The 16,657-nt window shown below is 42.4% G+C and overlaps 1 protein-coding gene across 3 annotated transcripts in view; it reads right to left on the reverse strand.

Annotated features, from left to right (window-relative positions):
* notch2 (notch receptor 2) overlaps window positions 1-16,657 on the reverse strand; it is a 47,395-nt gene that overhangs the window by 11,633 nt on the left and 19,105 nt on the right. For 2 of the 3 annotated variants that reach the window (XM_083970418.1, XM_083970420.1), the window contains 17 exons: window positions 8,929-9,203; window positions 8,130-8,337; window positions 7,851-7,984; window positions 7,279-7,401; window positions 6,328-6,561; window positions 5,665-5,820; window positions 5,381-5,566; window positions 4,677-4,790; window positions 4,416-4,529; window positions 3,952-4,185; window positions 2,594-2,704; window positions 2,260-2,452; window positions 1,701-1,846; window positions 1,470-1,583; window positions 1,227-1,346; window positions 956-1,108; window positions 525-756 (listed from right to left, as the gene is read on the reverse strand). In XM_083970418.1, the coding sequence (XP_083826544.1) occupies window positions 525-756; window positions 956-1,108; window positions 1,227-1,346; window positions 1,470-1,583; window positions 1,701-1,846; window positions 2,260-2,452; window positions 2,594-2,704; window positions 3,952-4,185; window positions 4,416-4,529; window positions 4,677-4,790; window positions 5,381-5,566; window positions 5,665-5,820; window positions 6,328-6,561; window positions 7,279-7,401; window positions 7,851-7,984; window positions 8,130-8,337; window positions 8,929-9,203 (2,847 nt within the window). The remainder of the gene's footprint in view (window positions 1-524; window positions 757-955; window positions 1,109-1,226; window positions 1,347-1,469; window positions 1,584-1,700; window positions 1,847-2,259; window positions 2,453-2,593; window positions 2,705-3,951; window positions 4,186-4,415; window positions 4,530-4,676; window positions 4,791-5,380; window positions 5,567-5,664; window positions 5,821-6,327; window positions 6,562-7,278; window positions 7,402-7,850; window positions 7,985-8,129; window positions 8,338-8,928; window positions 9,204-16,657) is intronic. The other variant, XM_083970419.1, reaches the window with a different exon arrangement.

The following is a 16,657-nucleotide window of genomic DNA, read 5'->3' on the forward strand; positions in this document are numbered from 1 at the left end:
TACGTCACCACATTCACGCGCATCCCTTGGCTGCACACACAGAGAGGACCGCCCCTTTATGCCGTTCTCTCTCCTCATTGGATAAAGGTTATAGGATACAAAGAAAGTTTTCTCCTCGGCTTACAGCAGAGCAGAGTGACTGACAGACCCGTGTTTCGGACCAAACACTCTATATAAGTGATTGCCGTCGGAAGATATAACTATTTAAGACTTATATTAACACAAACATTCCACTTACTTCTGCTTTAACTGGACTACACAGCCAAATGGCAAGAAATATTGAGTTAAAGTGTTATATAATGGTTAAGGTGTTAAATAATGACCTGAAGGGCTTTTTACAGGACATTATGATGTCACAATGAAGTTGACCTTTCTCCATATCGATATAATGTTATCAATTTATCATTATGTCCTACAGTATATTTGTGCTACACTGTCTCATAATAAGATGTTGAATTTGGGAGTTATCTAAGGACACAGTGACGTTGACCTTTGACCACCAAAGTCTAGAAAATGTGGCTCACCTCTTTGTACACTGTAGGATGTTGCGTTCACACAGGAGTCCATCAAAGCCCTGCTGGCACTCGCATACGAAACTGTTGACATAGTCTGTGCAGATGGCACCGTTCATGCAGGGATGACTGGTGCACTCGTCCACGTCAATCTCACAGTGCACCCCTTCAAAACCGGGGGAACAGTCACAAGAGAAACTCCCAACACCATCTACACAAGTGCCTCCGTTACGGCATGGGTCTACAGAGGGGAGGGGAGAGAGACTTTTCATTACCCAAAATTTTGACTAGTCACTGAATAATCAGTTTATATTAAAGAGAAGTGATTCTTCTTCTCTGAAATATTTATAAATTGTGTACAGACTTTAGACTCTACCGTGCTCTAACAGTGTGTACTGTATAGTCATGAACAAGGTGACAAAATTAGCTGTGAAGAAACTTACTGGGGGAACAGTCATCAATGTCTGTCTGACAGCTGTGTCCAGTGTATCCAGATGGACATTTACATGTGTAACTGCCTCGGTTGTTTATGCATTCACCACCATTTCTGCATGGGTTGTTTTTGCATTCATTCACATCCTCATTGCAGCGCTGACCTACACAATCATGAACAAACAAGCATTAGTACAGGCTTATGACTGCTCTCAAGCACAATGTTTTTTTTCTCCTTTTAGAGACATAAAAAAACTCAGTATCATGCAAATACACATGTACCTTGCCAACCAGTGGGACACCGACAGGTGTAAGATGTATAGTCTGCTGATGGATGGCACACTCCTCCCTTCTCACATGGATGAGAGTCACAGGGATTTTGCTCTGCCTCACAGTGCTTTCCTATTTTGACATTGCACAATTTTTTAATAAAATGAAAATAGGAGAGTGACAGTCTTGGCTTAAATGATATTGATAAGGAGACTAAAACACTGCTATTGCTGGTGGGAATGTGAGATCGCTAACCTGTGAATGGCGGAATACATTGGCAGGTGTAACTGTTGACACCATCGATGCAAGTGCCTTGGTTTAGACAGGGCCCAGATGCACATTCGTCGATGTTGATCTCACAGTTCACACCTAACGGGAGGAGAGAGGTGAAAGATCAGTGTTGATTCTTCAGTTGATTGATTGAATTGAGTCATGAGTGTTACAGAATACTATGCTTAACACAACAATTATTATTTGTGTTATTACCTCTGAATCCAGGTTGGCACAGACAGGTGTAACCATTATGTCGGTCCAAACAGGTACCACTGTTTTGGCATGGGTTGGACTGGCACTCATCCCGTTCCTGCTCACAGTGCTGTCCCACCCAACCAGGTTCACACTCACAGCGGTACCTTAACACAATGGGAAGCCAAGCACAAGTTGAAAAATGTGAAATTAGCCTAACAGCATAGTTCAAAAAAGGCTGATATGATGATATGATACTATATATTTATTACTCTACTATCATACGTAGTATTATCATACACAAATATTTGTGCTGATGCTACAGTTTTGTAGAGCAGGGGTAAAATCTAGAAGGCTATGCAAGCTGGAAGGACCTTCTCACTGCAGGGGTTCTGAACATCTGAATAGGGAAACATTATTAAAATAAAATTACATGGAATACTGTTGGTCCCACAGTTGCTTTACCTTACGGATGTTTCTAATTTCCCTTTTTAATTGAATGTGTTGTAAGTGCCTCATGGACAGGTATGAGAAATAAAAAACCTGATGCATCTCAAACAGTAGTATGAGGTCAACGTACTCGTGTTGCTGTTCAATACATTTTCCATGCACACAAGGCTGATGGGCACAGTGGTCCGTCCCAGAGAGACACCGAAGGCCATGTGTGCCGGGTGGACATTGGCAGACGAACCCATTGAGTTTGTCCTCGCAGACTCCCCCACTCATACATGGGTTGGGGTCACACTCATTGATATCCACTTCACATTTAACCCCTGTTAAAGAGCAATTCAAAAGAATTAGGTGTACCAAGAGCACACAGTTAAATGATGTACTACTCTGAATATTTATGTAACTGTAACCTGAATCATTTTTTAATCAATTTTATATTGTTATAACAATGATCTTTAGCATACCTGTATATCCTGGGTGGCACACACATTTGTACCCGTTGATTTCATCAACGCAATCTCCATATTCACAGGGGTTGCTGGCACAGTCATCTTCATTGATCTCACAGTTTGCCCCTGATGACAAAAACATATCATGTTTTTCATATTGAGTAACCATAGTCAGGTTATATGCGTCATCATGATTCATCTTGATTCAAAAATAGCACAACAACAACAACCCCAGTTTTGGCTTTAGGTACTAAATGCATTAGAGTTTGAGATAAGAAACTTATCGCCACCAGGGGGAGTAAGACTCCGTATAAATGAACACACAAGAAGTGTGAAATGTTAACAAAAATGAAGACAGACCCGTAATACGGCATAGGAATAGAAGCATGACATCAGCAACTGACATGAATGCCGCAAATTGTTGAAGAAAACAAGAGAGAGAGGAGGAAGAGCAGAGAGAAGGAAAGAAAACTGGACATGGAGAGAATGAGGCACAGCAAAGTAAAGGAAGTGAGGGCATGAAACCTGAAAGGGAGACCTGACAGGGTGATTTGATGCCAGCTTTGGTAAAGTGACTGCCTCAGGGTGATACAACGTATTGAAACGATTTAACTAATCCACAGAGCAATGTGGCGTAGCACCCATCGACCAAGACTTGTGACTGCTAACACACATGTGAAGTGCTCTAGACTGAAAGCTACACAGGAAGCTCTAGACGTGGGGGATGGGGGGTCTATAGATTCAATTCAAACTGTTTTCTCAACGCAAGAAAACTCCCAAGACCACATTGCTTGTAAATATCTGGTAAACAGATTATTTAAAATGACTCAAAACAAACTATGAATTTATATTTACCAAAATATTTGGTAAGGTTATATTTATCATTTCAGTATTTCAATGAGAAAGCTTTAAATGATTAAGTATGAGAGGAAATAGAGTAGGGTTCAGAGCACAGTTTGTTTGAAACCATGCAAAAGTCTTAGACACACTAATTTAGAGAGGAAAGTTCTGATCCTAGAAAAATATAAGGAGGGCACTTGCTTGCAAGGCCGATAAAATTCAGATGAAAAGACCATTAGCCGTTTTAAAGATTCAATTCACCTGTACATCTGTCCCATCAGCACTCAAACCTGTCTGATTTTTGGTTCAGAGTGACTTATATCACTGTCTGTTTCTCAATGAATAATGCTTCTTTAGACAGAGAGAGATGGTTCATGTAATCACCTGCTTAAGTTTTTCTTCTTCCACAAGCACCTGCCATTTTCCACACAATGTCCATAGAGCCATGCATAGATGATTACAACACATCGTCTAGCCCAATATGTTTCTGTCTCACCATCTCGGCAAACATTTGTAGCACACCAAGTGCTTACCTGTAGTTCCTGGAGGGCAGTTACATTGGTAAGCATTGACCAGGTCGATGCAGCGTCCTCGGTTCTGACAGGGGTTGCTGTGGCACTCTTGGACCTGGATGTTACAGATGGAGCCTGTGTATCCAGGATAGCACTCACAGGAGAAGGTGGCAATGCCGTCTTTACACACACCATGGTGGCATGGCTCTGGCACACAGTCATTTATGTTCTCTTCACAAAGTGGACCAGCGAAGCCTGGAGGGAAAAAAAAGTACTTCCTATTAAAATAACCATCATCAGTCACATGACTGCATCATCAACCATGCGACTTTTACAAATAATTTCATACTCAGACAGGGGAATCATAAGGGAATTTACCGCAATGCACTCTACAATTCTTACTGTTTTTATAGCATGGCTCAATAAATTGCAATTGGGACCAAACAACTTTCACTTCAACTTAACATAAAGCTGTTGTACTTTACCTTCAGCACATTCACAATCATATCCATTGGGTCGATCAATACACTTGGCCCCATTTAAACAGGGTGTGCTGGAGCACTCATCAATGTCTATCTGGCACATGTCACCACTGAAGCCTGAAAACAAAACACAGACCAACATGAAGAACATTACAGCAGAAATGAAAGGAGAGTTTGAAAACAGTCAGGTCAACAAAAGCAAATTCATTTTCACATTCAGACACCAGAACAAACAACTGCAGAAAAAATGTGCAGGGTACCAACCTGCTGGGCACTCGCAGACAAAGCGACTGACGTGGTCCTGACATTTACCCTGGTTCAAACAGGGGGAGCTGAGACACTCATTCACTTGTATCTCACAGTGAGTTCCTTCAAATCCTGCACAAATAAAGAAAAACAAGTTTTTATCATTTCAAGTTACTTTAATTCAGGAAGGTATCCCTCCAGTCCTGTTACAACACAATTTCTAAATAGGCCATTCAAAGTGTCAGCCGTCTATGTCACTACCTCTACCAGGTAGCCCTGTCCGTCTAGTTAGATATCTAACAATAAATGGCAATAATTTTCAATGAGACTTGAGTTAAGGTATGGACTAAGGGACAGAAAATAATTTATTGGGGGATAGAGAAAAGTATATGTTATGTGTGTATATTTTTATTTCAAGTACTGCATGTTTTTTATTTAAACATGCCAACTATTCTCTCTTGAACTGCTACACCTCCTTGGATAGAAGGAATGTGGTATGTCACTGGCGTCGTTGTACATCGTGCACTTTTATCCAAATCTTAAAAATCAAGATTTAGAATCAAATTAATTTTTAAAAAATTATTATTATTATTATTGTTATGTAGCCTTATTGAGTCATGCCATGCCTGGGTGCTTTGTAGTAATTTTACATGCTGCATTTTGTAGTTTATCTGGATGGGTTAATGTAAGCTACAGTATGTATAGTTTATCCAGAAATGTACCTGGCATGCAAATACAGGTGTAGTCCCCAATGCGATCCAGACATGTGCCTTCGTTCTGGCAGGGATTAGAAGCACACTCATTGACGTCTTGTTCACAGCGTGGGCCAGCGTATCCTCGAACACAGTTACAAGTGAAGGAGCCATCAGTGTTCACACACTGACCGCCATGTTCACAAGGGTTGGTACCTGAGGGTGAAGAGGAGAGGGTTTTAAAACTGAACTGCCCGAATGGATGTTTTATACTGTATGTACAAATGCTTCAGTGGCGTTGCATTCTCTCTCACCAATGCTGCATTCGTCTCGGTCGATGTTGCAGGTGCTGCCCATATATCCAGGTGGACAGTTGCAGTTGAACATGCCACTGATGGGGTTGGTGTCGCAATGCGAGCCCTCTCTACAGGGATTACTGATACAGGCGTCATCTCTATGGCACAGTAAACCTGGACAAAATGATATGTTGGCAACTAGTGAGTAAAAAGAGCAACCCGTTCAAATAAAAGATCCTTATCCTAAAAACCCTGGTCTGTGCTAGACAAAAATATCACCAGAAAACCTCTAATACAATGCCCATTTCACTAATTCAATGCACTCACAAATAGGCAGGGGTTTATTTTTATGCCAAGGCTTAATATAAATCTAGGAATGTGTCACCAGTCAGCAGGCTGGAAGTGCAAATCTATTTTGTGATATCGTATCAGTATGTGGATTTTAATGTGTGATCTCATTCAGTTCCCCTTTTATTTGAGGGATAAGCTCTGAGGAATATGGAGTGATTTTGCACTTGGGAAAATATCAGTTGTGAATGCCATCCCCTACAATTCATAACTTTTTCAATAGTAAGCTGTCTAGAACAAAAATTATGTATAAATCCATTTATGTATATGTATTTATTTTAGGGCTTGGTATAAACATAAATGTGTGCATGTGGTTCCTCACTACTGGCCCACCTGTCTTTCCATGAGGGCAGACGCAGATAAAAGAGGCAACGCGGTCGATGCAGGTGGAGCCAGGGCTGCATGCAGCTGTCGCACAGTCATCAATGTTTTCTGAGCAGTCGGGGCCACTCCAGCCGTTAACGCACACGCAGACGTAGCTACCAATGAGGTTGCTGCAGGTGCCGCCGTTTTGGCATGTGTTTGGCTGCAGACGACACTCATCCACATCCTCCGTACAGTGCTGACCTGTGAACGTACAGTAAAGAGGACTTTGAGTGGACTGAGAAAAGTATATTGACCTGCTATTTTTACATGTTAGATGTTTTCTATGTGATTTAGAAAGCTTTGTTTTTTGCAGACAGAGAAAATGAGAATGTTATTTATTCACAGTGTTAAAACACCGCACTCCAGCTTCATGTTGGTTTTGCTTCCCCTGGTTAAATTTGTGATAAATAAAGTCAGACAGGGAGGGAAGCTGATAAATGCATGTTTGTTCTGTAAATGGAAAGTTCGCGCATGACACGTGTTAGCAGAGACACACCTTGTGCAGGATACGAGACGCAGAAATAAGGAGAAAGACATCAGAAGAATTGTAGGAAGTGCCATACGATAATATCGAAACAGACTGTGCTGATCACATCACAACTGTTTAATCCATCTCACTGCTCAACCACAGAGAACTGAAGCAACAGCACAAAAGTCATTTCCTAATGATAAGGCTGTGAAGTAGCACAGAGGAAAGTAATTGGCTACGTGTTTAATTTCATGATAGATGACAGAATATTCTGCAAAGAACATCACAGATAACTTTTTTAAGCAGGCAAAGGAAAACTTTGTTGATACAGTTTCCAGTTTTTTTGCATAATAAATGTGAGATATTTCCAATGAAGATATGTGTGAAATACACAATGTTGCCTCTGTAATGCTTGTACATGCAAACAATCATACACTCAAATCCCTTACCAGTCCACTCTGGAGGGCACTGACAGTTGTAGGTGTTAACTCCATCCATACAGCTTCCTCCATTGGCGCACTGATGACCCGGGCAGTCATCAATGTTGTTCTCACAGTTAGTCCCATTAAAGCCTTGCATAAATAAAGGAAACGTTAGTGTTCATTTAATTACATGTTGTGTACATTGGAAAGATGTGCATTTAAATACATAGATACTGTGATATCCTCAGGTCTACATAAGTATTCAAGTCCTGCAGCAGCTGCGTGTGTCTGTTGTGTCTACTTGCAAATGTAGCAAAGTGACAGCCCAGTGTGTCTAGTGTGTCAACAATACAACACAGCTAGCAGGATCAGACTGTTTGCACCTCAAACAGTTTAGTCTAACAAGTCTTAAACTCAAAGCTGCACTCCTTCATAGATACGCTCACTCCTTTTCTCTTCCTACATTCAATTTTCTTCTCTTAAATGTCTGTTTTCTTTATTGCCTTCCTGCTTCTGCTACTCTTTTTATGGTTCATATATATAAAGTTGGAGCTTAAATAAGAAAAACAGAGGTTTAGTCTGAATTTCAAGCCTTGTACCTGGAAGGCAGTGGCATGAGTAGCTTGTTTCAGAGCTCTGATGGCAGGTGCCTCCATTCAGGCATGGTGAAGGAGAGCACGGGATATATGAGCTTTCACAGTGTCGGCCTGTAAATCCTGGGGTACAGGTACACCTGTAGCAAAGGCAAAAGGAAATTAATTTCATTTCAGTTTATTGAGTCTTGACGTCTGTTTCAAACTGCTCTGTAACAGCATTCTGTTATTTTACAGTTGTTCAGATAGCCCAGACAATTGGATTATTATGAGCCAGATTCTCACATGTAGGAGCCAGGGGTGTTGACGCATTCTCCTCCATTCTGGCATATGGAGGGTGTGGCGGCACATTCATTTGTGTCGTTAAGGCACCGAGGACCTGTGTAGCCTGGAGGACAGGAACATGTGTAGGTACCAGCGGACACACAGCTGCACTTTCCACCGTTGGCACAGGGACTAGACAGACAGCTGTCCTCGTATTCACATCGTGGTCCTGTGGATGTAGAGGAAGATGAGGACAAAATGCCTTACGTTAGTTGGTTAGCTCTTGGCCCTTGAATTACTTGACAATATGGCCAGCTAAGATAATACTGGAAAAATAAATATGTAATGTTCCTTGTGCTCCTCAACAACTCTCCTTTTCACTGTTTGAGTCAATTATGACATCACCAAATTCAAGAGAACACTGTTGGGCAATGTTTTAAACAAGCAATGATTAAAAATCCAGGATTTGCACATAGGTCTGGGCCCACTTGGTCCTTTCCACATGGCCTAACTTTTAAGTAAATGTAATCGCCTTTGTTAAATTTGGAGACATAAAGCTAACAGACAAACAAGCAGGACAAAAAATTAAGACTCCTGGTGGAAGTAATAGTGTGGTTGAAAGTGTTACTATAAAATAACCTGCTTAAAAACTAAAATACAACAACCAACAATCAGAAAAACAGTTACAGGTTATCAAAATCACATATAAACGTATTCACTTTCGAAACGTTTTAAACATGCATCACTGTTGTGGTGATAGAAAGAAGTCAGACATCTTTGCCCTGGTGACAAACTCCAGAGAAGGGGAACATTGTCTCACCTGTCCATCCTCTGGCGCACTCGCACTTGTACTTGTCGAGGGAGAGCAGGGTGCAGACCCCTCGGTTGGCGCAGGGGTTGTTTGGGTAACATGTAGAGTTCTGGGGAGTTTGGCAGTGTTGTCCCGTATATCCAAGCGGACAGGTGCAGGTGGCGCTGCCTGGTACAGGTACACCGGCTGACATGGACACTGAGCAGTTTCCCCCATTCAGGCAGTAGCCAGGTTGACAAGGATCCTTGTGGTGGCAGTACTCACCCAGGTAGCCAGGTGCACACCTGGACAAACATAGAAAACAGCGATGAGGCAAGCAAAGGGACACATCAGGGTTTAAAAGCCAGTCTTCCATCAATGCAGATGACAAAGCTCAGAGATGAGTTGAGCAAATAGACAAATACGTATGTGTGTGGTTGAGAGACAGACAAACAAACAAAACAAAAGAGGGAGTTTCAGTCAGGTGGATGTAATAGACCACATCAGACAAGTGCTGCTGACAGCATTGATAGCAGAGAGTAACATCTAAACAAGAGTCCTGTACTGTAGTACACACAAACATCAAAGAAACTGATGAAGCTGCACAAGACATCACTACTTTCTAATACACAGTCTTGCCACTGAAGTGTCGTGATCTACACAACATGATGTGGGGAACCGCATCCCTAAGTAGGAGTATTAGCAAAATGTGCGGTTGTGCATGAAGAGAAACTAGTTGTTGTTGACAAATGAGTTGCATCCTTTTAGTGTCTTTATCCCAAGAGACACATGAAGCTTTTTACAGGGTAAACCCTCTCGAGCTTGACAGTTTACATACAAACACACAAACAGCCACACACAAGCCATCAGTCAGAAGCCATGAGAGCTGGCATCATGCTTAAGACGTTTTGACACGCTGTTAAGATGAGACAGGAATTGAACCATTAACCCTCTGATTACTGAACAAACCACACAGGAGCAGGAGCTATTGCCCCATAAGCCATGATAAGGAAGGAAGAGGAAGCTGAGCTTGGCGGAAGGGTTAAACTGGGGTCAGTGATGCCCTAAGAAGAAGTTTAAAAGCAGAAGGATGTGAGGTGGAGTCATCTGGAAGTTGTTGACTGAAGTTTGGTAGAAACTAAAAACAACAAGCAGAAAACATCAGCAATTTTTGGGCAGGAATAGAAAATCAATATCCCACCCTCTCCCTCTCTCTCTTGCTCCATCTATTTATCTAACAAATAACTTATCGTATTAAACTGAAAGAAAAGCAACACTTCACATCTACTGACTTCTCACACCATTTTGTCTACAAATCATGTGCGTGTCTGTTTCCCCCTTTGCTTATTCATCACACATTTCTTTCAATTTCTATTTCATGTCAGCAGCACAGTCACTCAGCTGCATGCAGAGGTGGGTAGGAAATTGCAATATTGCACAATGTGTCCACTAGGGATCTCATCAGAGAACATGTTCCCGTTGTGACTTTCTATTCCTCTGTTTTTTTTCTCAGTCCCTCCCACTTTCACTCACCACTTCTCTATGTATGACAGTACTTTGTTAGGGGTTTTATTTTCTTACTGAGGAAAAATGTGAACGGTTAGGTTATTTTCTGCGTATGTAACGTTCATCAGCCTTTTGTCACATTCTGAGTGTGTGTGCGGCACATGGCAGACATGCTGTCTGGGGACTGAGGGGGACAGAGCAACCTGCTGCCTCTTACACAGGCCTCTAAACCTGCCTCCCTAGAGGGATTCAGGTAACATAATAGGAGGCCAGAAATGCAGCCACACAGTACCTGGCACACACGTTCACATGGTCGGGCAAACTAATACCCCACTTGAAGAAAAATATATCTTTTCCTGCTACAGGTCTGTGTCTTTGTTGTTGAATAAATCAGAATTATGAGTCATTGGAAATTGAGAAACTACGGGGCGATAAGAATGATTTGAAACTCTGTCTCATGCTTATTGACTTTTATTCATCCTTGGCTCCTCCCCCCACTCAAACAGCTTGAAGATATTAGCTTGTGTGTGCATGGGAAAGTAGGAGAGCCATGAATCATGCCAGACAGAGGTTTCACAGATCAATCACATCTGTGATACTTCTGCCTGCTCTGATGTGTGAGTCACCCCATGTCTCTCCAAATATGACAAACAACATCTCACACAAAATTCGCACTTAACATATTTAAAAATATACAGTTTATCGAATGCACTGATATGTATGTGCATTGCTCAATTGCTCTATAAAATGTTGAGCAACATGTGTGTAGACTTTTTTCAAAATTTAACACTGCTGCTTAGACAAGGCATGACATGAACTTATTTATTATCTTCACGTAAGGAGAGGTCTGGCGACTGTATACTGTAATTTTGTTACTGTTAACAGATTAATTGATCCTATTTGCTGTCTGTATAGCCAAAGGCCAAAAAGCCCATTCTCTTCTGTGCGCAGTTTATTCAAACTGAGTATAATTTGCTTTAATCTTATCTAAACTGAGGGTAAGGCATGGAGAGGCAGAGAGTGTTTAGAAGTCTGGCAGACTAACACACTGTTTTGGGTCTTTGCCTGGGATTGGTTTACAACATCAACATGTAGAGTAACGCCAGCCTTATCGTTGGATCTACACACACAACTCCCTAAAAACCTTCTGTTTGCTCACATGCATGGTACCGATGACCGAACAAACAAGATGGTAGATTACTCATGTGACATCTTCAAAGAAAACACAAACCTCATTCATCTTCACCTCAACCATATCAGATTAGACATGGCCACCCTCCCTCTTCCTTTTTTTGCGTCAATGTATTCTTGTCTGCACACAACAGACCCTCTGCACACCCCAGAACAAACGCCTATACACCAACACACATACATAATTACACAAACACAAAGATGTACCTCCCCACTCTAAAACACAAACACCGCTTGGTCATGATATCACAACAAGACGGTCGTCCTGGGAATTAGGACTGCTCTATTTTCTCCTCGCCGACCTCTGGGGCCCCTCTCCCAGAGTAATGACAGCCCTCTGCCCTGTGACATACATCACATTAGCAGGCTGACACACAAAGAACACCGTGTCCAGGTTAATGCCAGGTTTACATTTCACTGGGAACATTTCACACATTTTCACTGTTAAACTATAGGGAATATGAGACGTATTTGCATAGTCAAGTGTAACCACTTCAGAGAAAGAGAGAGGGGCCTTTTGAAATATGTAATTTGTTGTCATGTTGAGCCTAATAGTCAGATGTCTGGACTTTTAATTCTTTGTGGCATAAAACAGAACTTCTTATTAGTCTAACAAGAAAATAAAGTCTCAAAGGCCATATTATTTCTACTGCAGAGTTGTCTTGCAACTCAACACCACCCTTCAAAACTTATTTGCTACGCCAAATTTTTTGTAGAAATTCAAAAGTGCTGAAAGGAGGGATGCACCGTAAGCTTTATTAAAGTCAATTGCTGCTATCTAACCAGTGTTGACAGAACCAAATGCCATGGCGTCAGAAAACGATACCACCCTGTCCGTCAGGTTTCACTGCCAGATTGAGAGCTCATTATTAGCCTGTGGCTGGATCACCAAAGCCCGGGGCGCACACAGACATGGCTGTGCATGATTCATATTATTGTCAGGGAGTGGTGGCTCACCGAGGAAGAGATAACACAAGATACAGACACTAGTCTGTCGCTGAAACACAGGAAGCTGTGTGATTCTTCTGACATTTTTTTTAATCCACACACTACACAACAACACAAGTTTGAATTTCCACGCAGTCAGCTCGGCTTTCATGAACACCACACGGCAGAAGAGTTTCTGCAGCCAAACTCATCTATGGGATTCTTTGTTTTGCTCCATGTGGACTTTTTTCCCTCCTCTTTTCTCCATCCCTCTCCAACTCTGTGCAGTTTCCTGCAGCCCTTCTTTCCCTCTGTTTCTCACTCCTCCACCTCTCATTTCTAACCCACTCTCCAAGTGTCAGGTTTCTACAGCTGGTTCACATTAGCGCCCCCATCTCACACACCCCCACCCCCCTTCTCTCTCTCTCTCTCTCTCTCTCTCTCTCTCTCTCTCTCTCTCTCTCTCTCTCTCTCTCTCTCTCTCTCTCTCTCTCTCTCTCTCTCTCTCTCTCTCTCTCTCTCTCTCTCTCTCTCTCCCTCTCTCTCTCTCTCTCTCTCTCTCTCTCTCTCTCTCTCTCTCTCTCTCTCTCTCTCTCTCTCTCTCTCTCTCTCTCTCTCTCTCTCTCTCTCTCTCTCTCTCTGCACCCCTTCTGTCCTTCATGCTCTCTCTCCTCCTCCTCCTCGTCTACCTCATGCTGACCTCTGCCTGTCCTGGCTGGCCGTAGGGGCTTCAATGAGCAGAGAGGGCTGGACTGATTCTCACTCACTCATGTAATGTCCCCCACCTCCTCCATTCCTAACTCCTGCGTCCCAAGCTCCCCGCTCCACATTCTCCTCCCATCCCAAATCCCTCATTCCCCTGTTCCTTTGTGTCGGTTCTCTCCTCCTACCTCTCCACCTTCCTCTCCCCAACTTCGACCCCACCACCACCTCCTCCTCCTCCTCCTCCTCCTCCTCCTCCTCCTCCTTCCTCCGGCCGCTATTCTAGTCGCAGCAACGCTTTAATAACTCCATCATGCTCTCCCCCTGCAGCCATTACAGACGAACAGTGTGAGAGAAAAAGAGGGAGAGCATAAACCGGCTCACATTTCAATCCCTGGATCATTCCCCGTCTTGGCTGGAGTATAGGTGGTCTATTCACTGTAATGTAGTCCTGCGTGTGCATGTATGGGCATTGCAAGTCAAACGCAGAACAGGTAGCTCTTTACTGTTGCTGTTATGCGTGGCTACACTACTAAATTAGTGGCAGCAGGAGATACCAGGAACAAAGGATCCTTGGTTTACCAAACTGTAGCACAGTGGATCATTTTAAGAAATGTAGGCTGCAGGAGGCTCGTGTTAAATAAATAACTGCGACTCTACTGAACCCAAAAGTCTGGAGAAAGTTTCACAAATCCCAAATCTGCAGCTAGCCAACACAGCATAAATCATAATCACAAATTTCCAGTACTGAGATACCATACATTCTTCAGACATTGAACCACATTGATGATGAGGTTTCACAGTCATTTCAGATCCAGAGGTGACTTCAACAGAGAAACACTCTCAAGACCTCAAAGGGGCCCACGTGAGGAGACTGGTCTCAGTGAGCTCACATATCTTACAGGTGGGATACGAGACAGTGTGTGACCTTCTACTCAGATCATCAACATTCAACCATTTCTGTGTATTCGGGCAGCTGCTGCTACAAGTATACATGAGGCTCAGCCAGAAAGGTGAAGAAAGATCTACAGTTGTGCATGTGCTGGCAGCTGATTAGGCCTTTCTCCTTTTTCTCCCTCACTATTATTCGTGGTGAATCTTAAAGAATGGAAACTAAATAAAAACTGAAACCTAAAAATGTTCACCTCAAGCCAGCAAGACTATATTGAGGGAGAACTTATAGAGTTCAGACGTCCCACAGAGGCTATTGGCACGATCACAGAATGACATAAAGTTCTGCCAGGTCTTTGCCACACTGTAAAACAGATCTCGCAGTGAGACATTGGCAGCAGTGTACCCAGTTAGACCAACAGATCAGACGGTGCCACAAATTAGAAGAGCTCTGTTCTCCATTGGAAAAATAAAAGGAACCTAAACTTAGAGGAAAACATTCAATTATGGGTTCTTTTTTGGGGGATGGAAACTATGAATCTATTACTTAAACAATCGTTAGAAGCGATGTAGTTTTCTGAGTTGGAGGTGGAGTTTTTTTGCACGCTTCGACACTTCTCAGCATTTTCATAGTGAAGAGCAGAGCAAAAATAACATCACAACAAGAGGAGGCGCAGAGGGAGGTGTGAGAGTGATGTCAAAGTTACCCAGACAAAAGAGCACAAAAGAGGAAGGTGGGTACAGTGACGAGAACACAATGATGTGGAAGTAAAAGCCAGAAGAGTAATGAGAGAGCGAGACATTTTGTGAGTGAAGGAAGCCAGGCAGCCAGACTGAAAAGCATCGGTGTAGACAGCATAAAGGAGTGTGCAGCAGGGTGGAGTCTAAACTCGGGCCATGTGGTAAAATCTTGGGCTGTGTTTAGAAACATGTTCATAAAGAGTCATCTGAGGAAGCACGGGACCCATTTTCTCTCTGAAGGCCTCCTTTAACTGTCTCTCTATGTTGTTCTCTCATTATCCTATTTGTGTGGCTGTTTAAAGTGGGATCTCCAACTGTAGGTCTGTCGGCCTATAAAAGCTTCCACATCGAGGGCCATGCTATGCATAGACAACCGCTGACGGATTTAGACTGCTTTTCTGTTAAAGGAAGTGACGATTATACCCTCCCTTTAGGGCAACCTGAAAACTAAACTGTTACTCTTTACTAAATATTGTTTTATATCATTCTTTGTAAGCCTGGTTGAAATTAACTGGCACAGCAGAGAGAATAACTTTTTAAGAGTCTTTGTAGTATTTCCCTGGTGTCTGTCTCTGAATGATTACCTAATGATAACCACTAAAAATGAATTCAAATTTCATTGCATTGAATTCACAGTAGTTGCTGGTGCATTGCCGACTGTTTTTCTTTAATGACCAACCAACTAAACTCACAGTGGTCAGACTCTTTACTTGAGGGGAGATTGAGTGACCTTATGACAAAACTGAGGTACTTTTGACCCCACGGTGTCATCATCGATGTGTGACGGAGAGCCACTTATCACCTCGCTGTATGTGGGTTTATGGTCTGGTTGCTACATTCCCCACTGTTTTGTAAGGGTTCCTCTTTCAGTGAGTGGGGTTTGAGACTCCACGCCTCCAGGCAGAGTGGTGTTTGTGTGTTTTTACTTGTTTGCTTGTTTTTGTTTGTTTGTTTGAGTGTACTCTTTCTTGTATCATTGCAACCTCTCAGAGAGCAAGCGCGTCGAACCCAGCAAACCATTGACAGCAGGCCGTGTTCTCCACTAGCAGTACAGGGAGTTGGCTCTTGTGCTGAAAGGACTGATCAATTTTTCAATTAGTCAAATTGTATAAATTAGTCTCAAGTTGTGAATCAAGCAGCTATGCAAGACATTCACTGGTTTCAGCTTGTGGATGGTGGTTAGATATAAAATGCAATTTGAAGACTTCAGCTATGGAAAATGATGATGTTTCAAAACAATAAATTATGAAACTATTCAACAATATAATAACTTATTATTATTTAAATAATTTTAAAATGCAGCCCTGCTTGGCACTGATGAACAATTTGCTTGTCTCATCTCTTTGAGTCACTAAACACATACTTAAGTGACACACTGAACTATATTTCCATCATCTTAAGACTGAACCTTGCATGTAACTGAACCTCAGACCTCTCTGTGCCAGCATGTGAACTTGCCCCAGGCTCAAGGTGCCCCTGACTATCCAACGATACACAAGCAGACCAAGTACATACACAAGCATGTACACAAAGAAACTCTTATCATTGTGGTTCCACTCTCGACCACATCTCCACTGCTGTTGGCTGGGCTGTGGCAAGGAGAAAAGTCTTATTGAGGGTAGGAAATTACTGCTGTGGGCTCCAAATCCAAACTCCTAGGGTTTGTTGACTTTAGTTTGGATCATATGCCTAATTCATTTATCAATATGTGAAACAATGTGTGAATATTGAAAGGACTGCGCCTATAAGATTTCTTTTTAGTCCTTTTGACCACTTTGGGGTTCAGTATCTTATCTATTTC

Source organism: Trachurus trachurus (assembly GCF_905171665.1).
Source record: "Trachurus trachurus genome assembly, chromosome: 4".
NCBI lineage: Eukaryota > Metazoa > Chordata > Actinopteri > Carangiformes > Carangidae > Trachurus > Trachurus trachurus.